We start from the raw sequence: 18,386 nt of genomic DNA on the forward strand, positions 1-18,386 counted from the left end.
GTTCGCCAGAAGTGGCTTAGTCATGCTGGCCACATGACCCAGAAGCTGTACGCTGGCTCCCTCGGCCAATAAAGTGAGATGAGCACTGCAACCCCAGAGTCGTCTGCGACTGGACCTAACAGTCAGGGGTCCCTTTACCTTTACTTTACCTCCAATATCAAGCAGCTGCACCATCTTTGAATTTCAAGGCCACGCAGAAATGTGGCAGCTCTTCAGCAGTACACTGAAGCTCCCCTGCAAATGCACTACAGCCCCTATACCTGAGCATCTTCCAGAAACAGTGCAAAACTTTGGATGGGGCTACAGTCTCACCCAGTATAATTTAAGGAAGGGGGGAATTTTCCCTTGTCAGTCAAAAAGACTTACAGAACAGCTTACAAATGTCAGCCATAAAATAGTCCCCAACCTCATGATAAAAGGGCATAACAAAAGGGGAAAGGAACTGGGGGAGAGGAAGAAAAAAAAGGCTACAGAATCTTAGATTACAACATTCTACGGTAGTACCTCTGATTATGAACTTAATTCGTTCCGGAGGTCTGTTCTTAACCTGCAACCGTTCTTAACCTGAGGTACCACTTTAGCTAATGGGGCCTCCTGTTGCCGCTGTGCCACTGCCGCGTGAATTCTGTTCTTATCCTGAGGTAAAGTTCTTAACCCGAGGTACTACTTCCGGGTTAGTGGAGTCTGTAACTTGAAGTGTTTGTAACCTGAGGTACCACTGTAGTTCCGATGATGCTCACACACTGATGGTTTCTGACTTCCTGTGAATCAGTCAATAGCATACTCATGCTGCCTAAACACTGCCAATTCTCTTCTGGTATAAGTGGGATCAACAAACCAGGTAGCCTTGGCTTCCCATTATACCCAAGACAGGGTTTTGCGGTCCATTTCTCCTTTAGAAGCCATGGCTATTAGCCAACCTTTAGTCGTGTGGCTTACAGATCAGATCATGGGCTTGTTAAGTAGCAACATACTACAATCCTCAGGTCATATACAATATCCTTCCTGGCATAGGTGCCAACGCTATAGGGCCCTGATCCCTTCACTCCCCAATAAAATATTTAGGGGGGCACCACCCTCTTTTGCCAACTTGCCTCCCAGCTTTTGGCACCATTTCCGAGCACGTTTGAGCCAGGGCAACTGGGGAGAGACCAGTGGGCAGGCAGGCAGAAGAGGCAGGCCGGTAGGAGAGGTGAGCAGGCGAGGGGGGCAGAAAATTCTTGGGGGGGCGAGAGGCAAGTGGGTGGGAGGAAGCGGAGGCCTGTGCCCAGTTTTGTGCAGCAGAGGAAGGTGCTTCCACAGAAGTGCAGTGGGGGGGGGGCAGAAGTGCAGGGAGCAGCCCTCCCCCCCAATATTTTGTTCAAGTTTGTGCCTATGCTTCCTGGTTTGCTTATTCCACTTATGCCAGCGGAGGAGTGCCATGGTAATGGAAATATGCAGCAGCACTCATGGTAATTCAGAAACTTGTATTGATGCCTCTGGGACGAGGCAGGCTACAAATGAAATAAATAGCTGAGCAAAATGAAATCAGGAGGCTGGAGAGAGAGATATATATTGTTAATTTATTTCAAATCTGTATTCCAATTAGTTTAGTTCACCCTCAAGGCGGTAAATATAGCTAGTATATTTTGCAGCGGTAATTGCTATTTCATGCGACACATCAGCCGTTGAGATCTGCAGAGGAGTAGGAGCTGACCGGATTCTGCAACTTTTTGCAAAAAAACAACAACAACAAAAACATTTTGTACCAGCAGGATGGCAGTCACATTAATCACATTCCTATCTATCAAACGGCGTCAGGATTTGCCACAATATGCAAAACAAGTCTCTGCTCTAATAAATGAATGTCACACAAATAATATTGCACAGTGGCTGAAACTTCCTCTCTGCCCACGTCTGCGCTAAGCCACACCCACTTTTGTTATTATTTATTTTATTTCTTCATTAAATTTATATACCACCCTTCATTTGAGGATCACAGGGTAGTTTACAGTATAAAAACACAAAAATACAGTGGTGCCTCGCAAGACGAAATTAATTTGTTCCGCAAGTTTCTTCTTCTTGCGAGTTTTTTGTCTTGCGAAGCATGGTTTCCCATAGGAATGCATTGAAAATCAATCAATGCGTTCCTATGGAGACCGTCCGGGGACAGAGGGGAAGCGCCGCGCGACTTCCCCTCTGTCCCCGGACCTGTTTTAAAGCAAGGGAAGGGGCAGCGGGGAGAATTGCTTCTCCCCGTTGCCGCCCCTTGGTTCAAAAGGGGTCCGGGGAGAGAGGGGAAGGCGCGCGGAGATTGCGGGGCTGGCAACGGGGAGAAGCGATCTTCTTCCCGCCGCCCCTTGCTTCAAAAGAGGTCCAGGGACAGCGGGGAAGATGCGCTGCGCTTCCCCGCTATCCCCGGAGCTTGCGGGGCAAGCTTCGTTTTGCGAAGCAAGCCCATAGGGAAATGCGTCTTGCGAAGCGGCTAAGAAAACGAAAAACTCCTTCGTCTAGCGAGTTTTTCGTCTTCCAAGGCGTTCGTCTTGCGGGGTACCACTGTACATAACATAATAACAAACAACAACACACACACCAGTTTAAAAGGCTATACAGCAGTACCTCGGGTTAAGTACTTAATTTGTTCCGGAGATCCGTTCTTAACCTGAAACTGTTCTTAACCTGAAGCACCACTTTAGCTAATGGGGCCTCCTGCTGCCGCCGCGACGCCGGAGCACAATTTCTGTTCTCATCTTGAAGCAAAGTTATTAACCCGAGGTACTATTTCTGGGTTAGCGGAGTCTGTAACCTGAAGCGTATGTAACCTGAAGCATATGTAACCCGAGGTACCACTGTAGATTGTTTAATTAGCCAAAGGCCTGAGAGATAGAAGAATGTTTCTGCCTGAAGATATGCAATGAAGGTGTTAGGTGAGTCTCCCTGGGAGCTCTGTTCCACCTCTGGCGTGTTGTGGCAAGCTAAACCATGGTTTGGCTTAGTACGCTTTATGAACCTGGGCTCATGGTGTTTTGCTCCAGATAAATAATGAGCTATAACCAATGTCTGCTCTTTGTTTAAAGCTCAAGGCAAATCACAAGCCTGCGTTCAGAAGACATATTAGCCAAGACAGACCTAGCTCACAAGAGCACGAGCTGAGAAGCAGCAAAATGGCTGTAATCTCCATTCCAAGAGCCCGTACATCTGTGCTAAGCCATGGCTTGTCTCAGTCTTACACGCTTTGAAATGCTACATTTGAACTGCAAAAGAGATGTTGCTGGGCAACCGAATGCTTCTATAGTTCCCATGCTCTGAGTTCAAGGCGGTTGCAATGCTCTGTGATAGTGGGGTCAGACATGGAGTTCTCACTATTCTTCAGATTAGGGAGAGGCAAAAGATAATTTACCTTCTTTTGCTAGATCACTAGATGACCTGCAGCGGACAAGAAGAGTCTGACTTCTATCTTACCGTATTTTTCCGTGTATAAGACTAGGTTTCCCCCCTAAAAATAATGTCAAAAATTAGGGTGGGGCCTCTTATACACAGATATATCTTCCCCCATTTTCTTAAATATGAGTCCCCCAAAATAGGGGGTGTCTTATATATGTCTTATAAAGGAAAATAGGGGTGTCTTATACATGTCTTATAAAGGAAAAAATATGGCATTTTATTTTATACATGAGGAGCAACAACAAAAAGGCTTTTAAAAACAATCTGTTCAAATTCCAGATGTTCAACAATTCAGATGCAGATTTTTATTTGCATATATAGGCGTCATCCCAGTGTATGACTCACAAAGTGCAGCAAGCAATTCCGCCAGACTGCAACAGAGGAAGTGATGGGAATCAGGGTCACCCCATTGGTTCTGCTGGGAGATAGCTATAATTGGCCATTAGAAGCACTACTATTTAATAACTGGTGCCTGAGTTTACCTCTACCCTTTTCTATCCCCGCCAATATTTCCCCCCCCCCTTTGTTAAACATACATAAGATGTTCCGAGAGGCATTTTTTTTGGGGGGGGGGGTATAAAAATGCTTTGGATAAATAGTCTTCACCCCCTCACCTCCCATGATGCCACTGGCTCAAACAAGAGTTTCACACAGCCAGGAGTTGGTGAACCCTCATGAGTTCTTGTAAAGTAGAAACAAAGTTTTCTCATGCATAGCCAACTCACCAGGGGTCTGGCAATAACCTCTACCAGAATGCCATACCTCGGTAGCCTTCAGCAGATTGTGTCTCAATGAGACCTCCGTGGAGCGATGCCACTGCATGATAACAATGCAACACATGCCATAGGATGCACACCTGAAAAACCTTGATCACTGTGGTACCAAACAACATTTATTAACTGTAATTTAGCTGGGAAATTATGGCTATGGAACAATACATGGGGCAATTCCATGCTGCATAAAGCTGCATAAAGGCCACTGCTGCAAGAAAAAGGCAGGAGGAACAATTTTTGGATACATCAGTGAAAGGCGTTTATAGAATATAAGCATTGTTACCCTCCTGATAAAAATACAGTGTGGAAAGAATCTAGCAGCAGCTCTGCAATAATTCTGGCAGGGGTAGACTTTGGTAATATGGTGCCCTAAGCGAGGACAAAATTTGGCACCCCTCGCCTTTAAATATTTATTATTTTCACACATACAAAAAACTTCATTTTGGTACACTTGCTTTTTTATGTCTCTTCTCAGTGGGTACCTGCATAAATATCAGGTTTTAAAATTTATTATTATTAATTATTATTATTATTATTATTACTATGCACCCCCTTGGCTCGGCACCCTGTGCAGAGAAACCACCCACACCTTCCTAAATCTGGTGCCGATTCCAGCAAGGATCTTCTCCATATGAGCCACCAGAAATAATTACAGTGGTACCTTGGTTTACGAACTTAATCCCTTCCGGAAGTCTGTTCTTAAACCAAAGCATTCTTAAACCAAGGTGTGCTTTCCCATAGCAGTGGGGGACTCAATTTACAAATGGAACACACTCAACAGGAAGCGAAACATGTTCTTATTCCAAGGCAAAGTTCACAAACCAAAACACCTACTTCCGGGTTTGCAGCCTTCTTAATCCAAGTTGTTCATAAACTAAGCTGCTCTTAAACCAAGGTACCACTGTACAGTGGTACCTCGGGTTAAGAACTTAATTCGTTCTGGAGGTCTGTTCTTAACCTGAAACTGTTCTTAACCTGAAGCACCACTTTAGCTAATGGGGCCTCCTGCTGCTGCTGCGCCGCCGCTGCACAATTTCTGTTCTCATCCTGAAGCAAAATTCTTAACCCAAGGTATTATTTCTGGGTTAGCGGAGTCTGTAACCTGAAGCGTATGTAACCTGAAGCGTATGTAACCCGAGGTACCATTGTATACTGAAAGCCACATTCCCTTATTTTACATGCCAGTGATGGGCGGGGCCAGAGGCAAAAGTGGGTGGAGCTAGTAGGCTAGCTTCTACACACACACCCATCTTGCCCTCTATCCAGCCAAGCAAAGGGCACTATGACTATCAGAGGTCAAGGACACATTCCATCCAGGCAAAAACACTCATAGAATCTAACTGAGAAGGAAACTATAATGGACACTACTACAGGCACTCATACAGAGGTAGCCAACTGGGCCTATGCAGCTGAGTAGTTCAGGGGTCAGTCTAGAAACCCACTAAAATATCAAGGTCTTGCCTTACAGGACAGCACAGCTACACAAAGGCCAATAGTGCTTTAAACTACAGATCATGAAGATCTAAAAATAACCAGAAAACCCCATTTTGTGAAAAGGAAGATGCACGTTAATCTCCAAAACACAATGCCATTTCAAAACCATAACCTTGAGCTAAAAGCTTGTTCTTTTATGTAAGTAGATCAAACAATGAACAGAGGGAGAAAACATTTCAGTAAAGCCCAATACTTTAGCCTTGAAGAACTTTTGAATTAAAGTCCCAAAGAGACCACCTGAGCAGGTGCATTGCATTTCTTGCAATTATTAAAAACAAAAAAAACCCACCAGGCAGTAATAAACCTACTTTCAGTTCATGTTCCAGTATTCACAATTTTAGAAAAGAAAACCATGCATTATTAACAGATCGCAGCAAAATCTCACTTTACTATTTACTATTACTGCCCACGCTCATATTTAAATAGGAAGGAGCCAGGGGCCACAATGAAAAGCAAGTTTGTAGAAATGATTTCACTGAGTCAGATGAAACACAAAGGCTAGACTATATATAGCAGGCAGCCATATTATACTTCACACTAGATTCTAGATAGACATCACCTGTTAAACCTTTGTAAATGAGATAGGAATTGCCAGAAAACCACAGGAAGAAGCAGTGGAACTGATCTAAGGTCACAGAAGATGGATGGCAAATGTCAGAAGTGCAGGAAGTCACAGTTAAAACAGATCAGGAACTTAGCAGCAATGGAGTTACTACAGCTAGCAAGCCTACATTTCCACCCTGCAAGCATCTCTACAGATACAGCTCCACTACACTACAGCATCTCAGCAATATGCACCTGCCCTTCAGTTATACACCCAAAGCCTCGCAGCATCCAAGGACCTCCGCCTCTCCAAAAAATCTCAGATGCGGTATCTACAGTCTGAGCAAATTAAGACTCCTGGGGCAAAAGGTGAAAGGGAGGTCTGGGGTGAGGTGGAGACTCTTCCCATCCAGTGCAGAGCTTGCAACAATCCAACGATTGTGTGTGAAGCGGCAATTGTGGACCAGGGGGAGGCCACTAACACATGCAGTGGAGAGAGGAGCCCAGAGATGAGTCATCAAGTGCAAAGATCAAGGGCAAGGGAGAAGTAGCCCTAGACAGTGCTATCTTTTAAGGAAAAGGTGTTGGAACTCACCTCATTCTCTTAAAATGGCAAGGGCACCCACCTGAGAGGTGCCGAAACTCAGTTCTGGTGAATTCTGCCTGGGGAAAAAAAGCCCTGGCCCTAGAGCTCATAGGAGCCAACTCCTAGGGGCCAACATCCCTTTGGGCCCCCAGTTAAATATTGAGGGGCCCCGCAAAATGGATGGACATTGCCATTCAAATAGGGTGTGCGAGCCGCATCTTGCAATGATTATGCAGGGTGGGGCTTACCTGAGCCGCCGCCCCCCCCCATTTTATTCATGTTGGCACCCCTGCTAGAGCTCCTTCTCCTGATTTCTGGATTGGAGGAGAGGGAAAGCGTTTGGGTGTATGTGCATGAGGCGGAGGATGGGAAAGCTAGGAGGTGACCTGCCTCTTTGCAGAATCCTCGATGGCTGCACCTGCGAAAAAAGAGAGGCCGGCGAGCAGAAGAAAAGGCGCATCCTCGGCGAGCCCTGGCCGCGGCTCCCCATGCAGACGGCGGAGGCAGCAGCAGCGCACCTGCTGGGACCTCCAGGTGCGCCCTTGAGGCCGCCTCGCTGCGATGGGAGAGACCTTGGCAAGCGCCGCCGCCGCCTCCCTCAGTCGACGAACACTGGTTGCCGAAGACGAGCAAACCCCCAAAAAGAGACACCCCCGGAGCGAGAGAGAGAGAGAGGCCTCACCTTGCCGCTTGCTTGCTTGCTCCCTTCGGGCTTCCCTCCGCCTGCAGCTCCGTCGGCGTGAGGGCGAGCAGGCGGCGGCGGCCTCTCCTCCCAGGTAACAGCTGCGCTCCGGCTCACGTGAGCGGCCTGCCAGCAGGGAGGGAGCCAGCAGGCGCCGCTGCCTCCTCGCGCCTCAGCGCCGGCGCGTCTGCGCAGGGCTCCGCCTAGCGGGCGTGCAGCTCCAGCCGTGGGAATAGGCGAGACGAGGAAGCGGGAGGGTCTTCTGGCCGGAAAGGGGCGTCTGGAGTATCCCTCCGCTGGCCCGGGGAAGGACGGCTGCGAGGAATAAGCCCTTTGGGTTCCGGCTAGCGGAGCCGGGTGATGGAACCCTGAGAAGGGAGCCTCTGAGCATGCACAGAGGGACGCCGACTTCCCGCAGCTGGGTGGCGTCTGAAGGTGACGGATAGGAGGAGCTCGAGCTGCTGCTTAGCTCCTTGCAATGCCGGAGTCGGTTGGAAACAGCCCCGCAGCCTCAAACCAACGAACGACGGGAGCCGCCATGAAGCATCCCTCTCTTAAGAGCACTGCAGGGTTTCCTATGAAGAGCAACGGTCTCAGGGCACTTTTAAGGACTAACACATTTCTTGTGATAAGCTTGGATTGGAGCTCATTTCATCAGATGCATTAACTGGCGGGGAGGGGGTACGTATTTAAAAACACACCCATGTAAGGAGAAACTATTTTTTATAGCGTTACCTGACCTTTTCAGAAGGTAGCATTAAATTTCTTTGCTTTTCTGAGAGCGTACGTGTTTTTTTAATCAAACATAGATTTACCAAGCTAAATGTCATCCAGCCGCACAAAGAATAGCAGGTTTGAACTCCTCACACCCAAAACATATTTTAAGACCCCTCACTGAAGAAATGTGCACAAGTTTCGCCCCCCTAAAATTGCACGCCCTGGTGGCTGACCTCCATTTCATGGTCTTTGATCCAGAGGGAAACGCTTTCATGCACCTGATAACAGTGAGCTCCACTCAACCAACACTTAGTCACTGTGGGCTCCTCTAGGCTGTGGTGCTTTATTGCTGCAGGTTTATTTCACAACATGTTATTGACATAATAGTACATTGCTGGTGGGTTTGTTCTGCTGTACTTCCCTAATGCCATCTGGCTATCGCTGTCTGGAGGGGCTTCAGTACAACAAAACTTGGGGGCAAAGATAAACCAAAATATTTGTGGTGTAAAATTGAAAGATTTCAGCAGGAAGCTATAGGATGTCTGCTGAATGAAAATGAAGCAGTGTGACCACTCAAAACTTCTCCAAGCATGGACAGTATTGAAGCCTGCATTGTGTGTGACCACAATGATAGCACAAGCACAAATAATAGAAAATGCACAATAAAAATGTTATCTGGAGGGTGCATTGAAAATGGCCTGACAGACTAGCTGAGCTACTTCAGTGAAATTTGGACCATGCAGTAATCGCTTGTGATGACTCTTGTTGCATCATCCCCAAGGAATGGATCTTGGTCTGCAAACACAACCAAGATTTCAGTCACAGTACCTTACATCATGCCCAGAGTGTTCCCCACAAAGTCCTATGCCAACAGTAGGATTCTTAGGACTATGGTTGCATGTCACAATCCGTTTGTCTTATTTTAACCATGGTTCACTTGTGTGGCTACGCACACACAGCTCAAACCAGCCATAGTACGTTTCACACAAACCACAAGTGACAAACCAGAAACCAACCAACATTTTTTCTTGGTTTTATTTCTGACTTGCTGCTTGTGGCTTGTTTGAAACAAACAAACCATTGACCATGTTCAGAAAAGAAAACATCACTTGTTTTGAGGGCAGGGGAGCCATACAGGAACCATGTTTATGACAAATCGGCTATTGTGATGTGAAAATGAGGCCACTAAGATTGCATGTAATTTTTCTTCTAACATACACAAAAATAGTATCAGGAGGCGGGTATGTCAAATACAGTAGGCAGTTTGGGAGAGAAGCACTGCTACTTAATGTAGCTTGGGTTGTCAAAATTCCTCCTTTTAAGATGCAAAACTAGATCCATTTAAGGTGCAGGGAATCTCTCAGCTCCCATGTCAAAGGGAATTCAACCTTTACCTGGATGTGACCTAGGTCACAGTGTAAAGGAGCAGAAAGGCAGGATATAAAAGGCTTGCTAAATATGTTGTGAACAGGAGCTTCACAAATAAGGGGCTCAGGTGTTAGTGAAGGCTTAAGGAGCAACCCAGCCCTTGTTGTTGTTTAGTCGTTTAGTTGTATCTGACTCTTCGTGACCCCATGGACCAGAGCACGCCAGGCACTCCTGTCTTCCGCTGCCTCCCGCAGTTTGGTCAAACTCATGCTGGTAGCTTCGAGAACACTGTCCAACCATCTCGTCCTCTGCCGTCCCCTTCTCCTTGTGCCCTCCATCTTTCCCAACATCAGGGTCTTTTCCAGGGAGTCTTCTCTTCTCATGAGGTGGCCAAAGTACTGGAGCCTCAGCTTCAGGATCTGTCCTTCCAGTGAGCACTCAGGGCTGATTTCCTTCAGAATGGATAGGTTTGATCTTCTTGCAGTCCATGAGACTTTCAAGAGTCTCCTCCAGCACCATAATTCAAAAACCCAGTCCTTATCTTGCAGTTACTGGAGTGCAAGTTTTTTTTGGGGGGGGGGGGGAGGAAGTGAAAGGATAGATCAGCTAAGGATCAGCCTTACTGACAAGACAGCAAACAACTGGTGCTTATATCAATGGGATTGGGGGAAAGCTTGTTATTTCTCATGGGCAAGTTAGGTGTTGGGCTCCAAACTGCTGCCACACCCAAAACTCAGCATCGCTACTTCCTCTATTGTACTTTTTCTGCTGCTTTATGGGAAAGAGATTGCAATGATATAGTCAGTGTGTTTCATCCTAAGCACAAAGGGGCTTAGGAAGGCAAGCCATTTGGAACAAATAAAATAGCGAGACACACTTCACCACAAGTGATTACAATTGCAATAATTAGCAAACTTAACCAGAAATAAGTCCCATTTGATTTAATTCAATGGTGTTTCCCTGAGCAGACATGCATAGGGATGCACTATAATATTAATACTGTTTTGTTTTTTAAAAAAGCCAATAGCTTCTTGACAGAACACAAGAAAATAGACCAAATACTTAAATGCTAGAAAAGTTTGAATTTAAGAGTGGGTAGGGGGAAGAACAGTGTTGGAGTGTACTTATACACAGTAATAATAAAAAGAGGCTGTTTTTTATTTCATAGTTTTCTAAATAAATAAATGCACAGAGCTTTCCTATTAAAGAATCATTTGAACAGATGCTCCCACTTTATAAAAGCAAGTCTCAATGTTTTGTATCAATTGTAGTTCAAGTAGAAAAATGAGCAACCCATTCCCCCCCCCATGAGTAACAGGGAACTCCAAATAGAATATATATATATATATATTATAAATTTTGAAGCACCAGGTTGCCAGTCATTACTTTCTCGCTGGGAATTGCTTCAAAATGTTTTATAGCTCATCATGTGTATACACAAACTCCCTTGCAGATATAAATCCATCGCTGTCTTCATCTTCCTTCTCAAATATGTTTTCAACTAAAGAATCATGGTGGCTGTCATTGACTGGTGCACCATGCCTTTCAAATTCTTTCTTCAAGTATACTTTTACCTATGGAATAAGACAAGAAAAAAATTAACCTTTTAATCATTACGTATCTGTTGGATATGAGAAAGCAAGCTAATGTAAAACGGCCCATCCTCTCTAGTATGTTCAGTACAGGTAATAATAATTTGTGCAAAGCAACAGCTATAGCATTCCCAAATGGATTGTAAATCTATGGAACTGGCTGTGTTCACATGAAACACTGAACACAATTTTATCTTTATTTTAAAGCCTTCTGCACTCTTTTTCTGCTCACAAAGCAGTGTTCAATCCATAAGATCCATCAAATCAGTTAATATAGCAACAACAAATTTTTTAAAAACCATTGCATTTAATCAATAGATTCCTGCGCTACAGTGGGTTTGACTAGACAACGCTCAGGGCCCCCTTTCCAACTCTACAATTCTATGATTTTAATAAACCTGGGGGGAAACTAGCCCTGGGCAATAGTCCCATTAGTCAGTATCTCAATTTAAACTTTGTAGGCATTCTAAAAAGATATAGTTTCAAAGTTGTTGTTTTTCAAAGAAAATCAGGGAAGGTGCCTATTTAGCTCTTCTCCATAATCAAACTTCATAGGTAAGGACGCACAGAAGAGATTTAGCTTATACGTGTGAGTCTCAGGTTTGCACACTCCTTCTCCCTAATATGGTTGCAAAGGAGATCAGATGCTTTTGACTCTATTTTCAATTAACCACAGTTTCTTGTTACGTCCAAACTTGGACAAACAGTGGTTAGTGCTAACTATGAACTTCAAATTGTGGTAGATGCTTTCTAGATACAAACCATAGTTAGGGTTGCCTTTTTTAAAAAATGTATTTTTTATTAAAGATTTCTTGGTTTACAAAAGTATGTGCAATGTCTCTTTTTTTCAAGCTACATTTTCTACAGGTCAGTTTCATTAAAAAAGAGTTTCATAAAAAAGAGAAAGTATCCTGGAAAAAAGAGGATATATGACAACCCTACCTAGGTAGCAGCAATCACAGACATTTGTCAATGAAACTGTAGTTAGCTGAAAATGGAAGCAAAAAAAATCAGCCTCACTGTGATTACTGTTGTCAAAGAAAATGCCAATTTTGTTTGGAAACTCTAAAACCAGAAGATGCAATCAGTAAAAGAGTAATGCAGCAATTATTTCCAAAAACAGACTTAATTTACTGAAGAGGATTTCTCCCCCCCACCCACAGTGTTATTTGTAAAATCTAACAACTAATGTCCCTTTCTTTGCCACTCAGAAAGGCAGGCACAAGTAGCCTTTGCACTACAAATACTTACTGAATTTTAAAATGCATTTTAAAATTTTAAAATCAGCACCTTGAATAGCTCTTTGCACAGAGAGCACCAGATTTTTGAGTGTGTAAAAGGAAATTGGAACTGTAATATTTCTCAATCTGCGTCAGCTCAAAACCCCACAGTAAAGACTTACAAATGTCACAGTTGCAAAGCATAACCTCAAGGGAAGCAAAACTTAAATTTCTATTTTCCTGTTAAATACATTAACACACAACTGTAGAATGCATTCGCCTTTTCACCTCTTCTCTGGAAAGCTTCCAATCATCATTAAGATCCATTTGTTGAAAGGACTCGTGAGACCGCGGTCCATTCCTGATTTCTAGAAGTTCGATGTTGAAGATCAAAGTGCTCTCAGGTGGAATTTTTCCTACCCAACATGGTACATAAACATTGAGACATTACAAATGTAACCAAGAAGATAAGCATTGTCAGTGTGAATTTGCATCCTACAGCTTGTCTTGTTTCATTAGCTACTGTGCTCAAAGAAACAGAAAACCGCATAAGTGGCTATGAATTTATGGTGTAACGCATGGGTAGGCAAACTAAGGCCCAGGGCCAGATCTGGCCCAATCGCCTTCTATATCTGGCCCACGGACAGTCCGGGAATCAGCGTGTTTTTACATGAGTAAAATGTGTCCTTTTATTTAAAATGCATCTCTGGGTTATTTGCGGGGCCTGCCTGGTGTTTTTACATGAGCAGAATGTGTGCTTTTATTTAAAATGCATCTCTGGGTTATTTGTGAGGCATAGGAATTCTATCCCCCCCACACAAAAAAATATATAGTCCAGCCTCCCACAAGGTCTGAGGCACAGTGGACGAGCCCCCTGCTGAAAAAGTTTGCAGACCCCTGAGTTAGAATACACAAGATTATAAACCAACCGCTTAAAGACTTTTTGAAATATAAAGTGGTGTACAAGTTAGGTAAATAGATGGCTTGTTCAAAGGTATTTTGATTTTCCGTTACCTAGTAATCTCCATTGCTGATTATAGAAGCAAGAAAACTTGAAGTGAAAAGCTCCATTAGTGGTTTTTGTGTGTGTTTGTGAAGAACAAATCTGGTTGAATTACGTTGGATGAAGATGTGATAACATTTAGAAAGGCTTGGGGTTTGATCTGTTTCCATTATTCTCCTTTAGTTCTTTTCAAACTTTGCATCCATTGTTAAGAGATTTCACAATGTAATTCTATACAAGTGTGCTCTAAAAGTGCAATTCTGTACAGGGGTACCTCTGGGTGTGAACGGGATCCGTTCCGGAGCCCCATTTGCATCCTGAAGTGAACGCAACCCGCATCTGCGGGTCGCGATTCGCCACTTCCGTGCATGCGCGTGACGCCATTTTGAACGTGTGCGCATGCGCGAGCGGCGAAACCCGGAAGTAATGTGTTGCGTTACTTCTGGGTCACCACAGAGTGCAAACCGAAAACGCTCCACCCGAAGCTACTTCAACCCAAGGTATGCTTGTACATGTTTAAAATGAGTCCCACTTTGTTTTTCACAGTTGTGCCTAAAGTGTTTGCTACAAGTTATAAAGTCAACAAAATTGTAGAAGAGTCTCTTGACAGTGTTTTGCTAGCGAGGACACAGAAAGCACAGTATTCCTGTTTTTTATCCTTTATTCTGGCGGGCTTTGTGCAGTCATTGAAAAATATAGTAGAATAAAACGTGATCATTAGGATTCCGGTAACTCACCGATATAAAACAGGGATGGGAACCAGTGGACCTCCAGGTATTGCTGGACCTTAGTTTTCCTACCCGTGTTCTAAATCATTCCATGCTATGATCAAGAATGTTTTTTCATTAAATAATAATGTTAAGGATGCCTTGAACCTGGAGAGAGTTCTCCCGAACTATTACCTTTTCCTTCTTTTCCATATGCCAGGGATGGAGGCACCGTTAGCTTGCGTTTCTCTCCTACGCACATCTGTTTCAAACCTTTATCCCAGCCTATGATAACTTCCCTTATACCGAGAGTAAACCACGTTGGCTGGGCATTGTTATGCTTGTAGCTGAAACAGACACACAGGAAAAATTACTGAGTCAGGTGCCATATAGTCACAATAAGCTGATTGTTGACACTTGAGAAGCCAGTTGGAAAGGGCCTTGTCAAATACTTTCAAAGGACTAACACAGCGAGATAGTCCATTGTGCAACCAAATGGATGCAGCCTTGCGAAGGACGAATCACTCTATATATTTAATTGTTCTTTAATTAAAAATTTGCCTGGGGCAGAAAGTACTAGGAGACACTCTTGGGGCAGCTATATACTCTCAAGGCTTGCCTTTTATCTACTAAGAAAGAACACCTGCATCCAACAAACATAAGGCAGGTGTATACAGGATTGGCATGTAGGCACTTGTTTTAAAAACTTACCCTCTTCATGATGCCTTTCCCTAATGGGTGATTCAGCTATGGTGATGTATTAATATGATCTACTGGTTTATGTTGCGCTGAGGGCGAATAAAAATTATTGCAAATAAATAAATAAATGGGCATTAGGATGGGGGGAGATGTTCTAAGATGATGCCCGTTAAAAGCATATGTATGCACCATCTGAAAACGACGTAATCAGATTGTCTCTAGAATTACTGTATTTCATTTTTAAGATAAGACAGATTTCATCAAATCAAGAAGAGCTGCATTATGCAACTTTTTAACTTTAATTGGTTGGCAGTTCCAACTTTCTGTGCCTTTTCTTCTTTAATTGCAACTGCCGCCTTCCCATCCTTTCATAAGCCACTGATTTCCCCCCCCCAATTTTTTTTATTGGTTTTCACAAAATTGTAAACACACAAACAAACAAAAATCATAACCTTATTAAAATTAATCTTATTAATATTGTTAAGTGACTTCCTTGCATCCCCCTGGTTCAATTTCAATGCATATCCTTTTAACGGTTTTCCAAATCAAAGATATTTTTTTTACGTTAATAACTGAAATGTGAAATTGAGCTAGGTTTCCCCTTTCTGTTCTAACTAAATTTGATTTTATTTTGAAATCTTGGTGTTTTTTTTTAAGAAAATGTGATACCATGATTAGTTCGGGGTGTGTGTGTGTTTGTGTGTGTGCAGAACCTGTGCCTCTCTAGATGCTGTTGAATCAACCTACATCAGTCCCAGCCAGTCAGGGATGGTAGAATTTTTAGTCCAACAAATGGATGGCCACAGGTTCTCCATCTATGGGTTAGATTTTTTGGACTAGGACCATGAAGATTCTGGGTTCTCAGCCACAAAGTTCATTGTGCAAACTGGGACCAGAATCTTTTTCTCAGCCAGACCTATGTAAGAAAGAGTTCTGATGGATCAGATCAAAAGCTTATCTAGTCTGCCACCACGTTCTCACAATAAACAACCAGATGTCTATAGGACAGTAAATTAGGAATCTGATTATTGTGGTGAGCAGCTATCATTAGTGCTATGCTCCATGAATTTGGCCAATCCCTTTTAAGAACCTACCTCACAGGCCTGTTGTTTCATGGATTCATTAGAACTGTAGGGTTAGAATGGACCACAAGAATCATCTAGTCCAACACCCTGAAATGCAGGAATCTTTTGCCCAACATGGAATTTGAACCCACAACCGTGAGATTGAGAGTCTCATGTTCTACCAACTGAGCTGTTCAGATGTTATGAAAATAGAGGCAGCAAGAGAACCATGTACGCCTGAGCTACTTGGGAAAAGGGTGAAATTTAAATGTATCGTTATTATTAATTATTAGTGCAAATAATGTGGTTCCTAAAGTAGGGGTGGCTAACCTGTGCACCCTCCCGCAGATGCTGCATTGAAAACTGACCACACAATCCAGTCATGTTTGACTACAACTCCCATCCACGCCACAAGGCTAAGGAATGGCCAGGGAGCATGGGAATTGTAGTTCAACAAACATTCGGAGGGGAAATCCCTAGGTTAGCCACTGCTGTTCCACAGCATCAAGCCCAACTACAGTGGTACCTCAGGTTAAGTTCCGGAGGTCTGTTCTTAACCGGAAACTGTTCTTAACCTGAAGCACCACTTTAGCTAATGGGAACTCCTGCTGCCACCACGCCTCCGGAGCACGATTTCTGTTCTCAACCTGAAGCAAAGTTCTTAACCTGAAGCACTATTTCTGGGTTAGCGGAGTCTGTAACCTGAAGTGTATGTAACCTGAGGTACTACTGTACCTGCCATGGGATTTCATGCATCCTGCCGTTTTACAGAGTCTAATACAAAAGAATTCAGATGTAGTTTTCCACCATCCATTGCACATACACCATAGTCTGTGTACGTGTGTTGAGGGAGGTATACTCACGTAGAATGAAAGAGCGAGCCGTCGTTCTCCAAATAGCCTTCGTAGTGCACCAACATCATGTCTCCCGGCTTCGTTTTCCTCTTGCAAATGAACGGTTTCTGGAGCACTTCGATCTCCACTTCTGGTTCCGGGATGAGACCCGCAGCCCCCAAAGCCACGAACGCAAAGGCAAGCAGAGTCCAAAAGGCACCTTGCATTTTCACCGCCGTGTGTGCAGCGTGTGTGCAATCTTTCAGTTTAAAACGCAACGGGCGCATTTCCCTTAAAAACAAGAAGACGGGGAGACATTCGGACACAATACGGCCCCAGGACGCTGAATTTAAAAATAAAAAAAGCCTTTGCAGATTTCGTAGAGGCGATTTTATCTTATTTTCAGTGCGAGATTCTCAATGCTGTCAGAGCACTGGGTTCTTTAAATTTTTATTTTTTGGAGCAGCCACTCCATGCAAGCTCCGCTTCCCAGCAACTTTCCCGAACTTTGGGAGCCCACGCTTTTCCCAGCGCTCTCCGCGAATGAAGGCGGGCTCCCGTTTCCGGCCAGCCCCGCGCATCCCACCGGCCCGTCATCCCCGCTCCTCGAATCCGCAGACGTGGCAAACTCGCCCCCAGAACGCGACGATTTCGCGTCCATTCATTCCCCCCCACCCTCCTCCCTGAGGGGCAGGGTCCAGGCAACGCCGCCGTTCCATTGGGCCACGGACCTGCCCGTCTTCAAAACGATACACTGAAACAAACAAAACACACCCTCCCGAGCCGCTGCGAGCGGCGATTGGCTGCCCCAACATTCCAGGAAGAGAACGCCGCGCGTACATCTCGGAATCCCTCAGCACAATACAACCGGCTTCTGCGCCGCAGCCATTGGCTGGCGCGGCGGCGAGAGCGGCGGCCTCATTGGATTGCCGCTTTCCCTGGCGTTCTTGGCCACGCCCATTCCCCGCCATCACGTGGGCAAGCAGTATTCAGAAACGCGTTTACGCCTCTCCTTAAGGAAGAAGAAGGAGAAGGAGCGAGTCCTGCGGGTGCGACGTCTACGCTATCGGCGTAGTGCCCCGTAGTTGGTTGGCAGGGCAGGGCCAGGGGAGGATCGGGTGGGCGGGTGCAGGAGAAAGGCAGGGAGGCGGGCCGGGCTTCTGCCAGCCTCGGAATGGCCCTGGGTGCCAGTGCTTCAGCCGTGGGGCTGAGCGCTTAAAAGTTTCTGGGGGGGGCGGGAAGGCCAGGGGGAGAGGTTTCCCCTGTCCCAGGCAGATCTGGATGGGGGGGCCCTTGTCACCATGGAGGGGGTGCTGTACAAGTGGACCAACTATCTGAGCGGTGAGTAGCCCGGTCCTGCCCTCTGCTCCCCTCGCCAGGCTGGGAGGGAGAGGCAGACAGCGCGTGTCTTCCCTTGTGTGCCAAGGGAAGGGAAGGGGGCAGCATCGCAGGAGCCCCATTCTGACTCTCCCGGTGGGTCTCAGGCATGGGATCCAACTCTTAGGGTCCCTTCACCCCCTACTCAATAAAATATTTGAGGGGGCTGCCCCCATAATAATAATAATAATAATAATAATAATAATAATAATAATAATTTATTTATACCCCGCCCATCTGGCTGAGTTTCCCCAGCCACTCTGGGCAGCTTCCAATCAAGTGTTAAAGACAATACAGCATTAAAT

General features: G+C 45.0%; 3 protein-coding genes across 4 annotated transcripts in view; 1 reads left to right on the top strand and 2 right to left on the bottom strand.

The window, feature by feature from the left end:
- Positions 1-7,739, bottom strand: part of SCRN1 (secernin 1) — a 29,949-nt gene extending 22,210 nt beyond the window's left edge. The window contains exon 1 of the mRNA XM_083706008.1: positions 7,502-7,739. The gene's annotated coding sequence lies outside the window, so the exon portion shown is untranslated. The remainder of the gene's footprint in view (positions 1-7,501) is intronic.
- A 2,773-nt stretch (positions 7,740-10,512) lies between these two features.
- FKBP14 (FKBP prolyl isomerase 14) lies at positions 10,513-17,382 on the bottom strand. The gene is made up of 4 exons (XM_083706108.1): positions 16,735-17,382; positions 14,304-14,455; positions 12,687-12,814; positions 10,513-11,160 (listed from the first exon to the last, which is right to left on the bottom strand). The coding sequence occupies exons 1-4, from the start codon at positions 16,989-16,991 to the stop codon at positions 11,002-11,004; spliced, it is 696 nt and encodes a 231-aa protein (XP_083562234.1). The 5' UTR covers positions 16,992-17,382; the 3' UTR covers positions 10,513-11,001.
- Positions 17,383-17,763: 381 nt separating this feature from the next.
- Positions 17,764-18,386, top strand: part of PLEKHA8 (pleckstrin homology domain containing A8) — a 28,985-nt gene continuing 28,362 nt past the window's right edge. The window contains exon 1 of one of the 2 annotated variants that reach the window (XM_083705945.1): positions 17,764-18,045. In XM_083705945.1, the coding sequence (XP_083562071.1) occupies positions 18,006-18,045 (40 nt within the window). In that variant the 5' untranslated portion in view covers positions 17,764-18,005. The remainder of the gene's footprint in view (positions 18,046-18,386) is intronic. The other variant, XR_014556829.1, reaches the window with a different exon arrangement.

This window comes from Podarcis gaigeae (assembly GCF_964106915.1).
Source record: "Podarcis gaigeae genome assembly, chromosome: 12".
NCBI lineage: Eukaryota > Metazoa > Chordata > Lepidosauria > Squamata > Lacertidae > Podarcis > Podarcis gaigeae.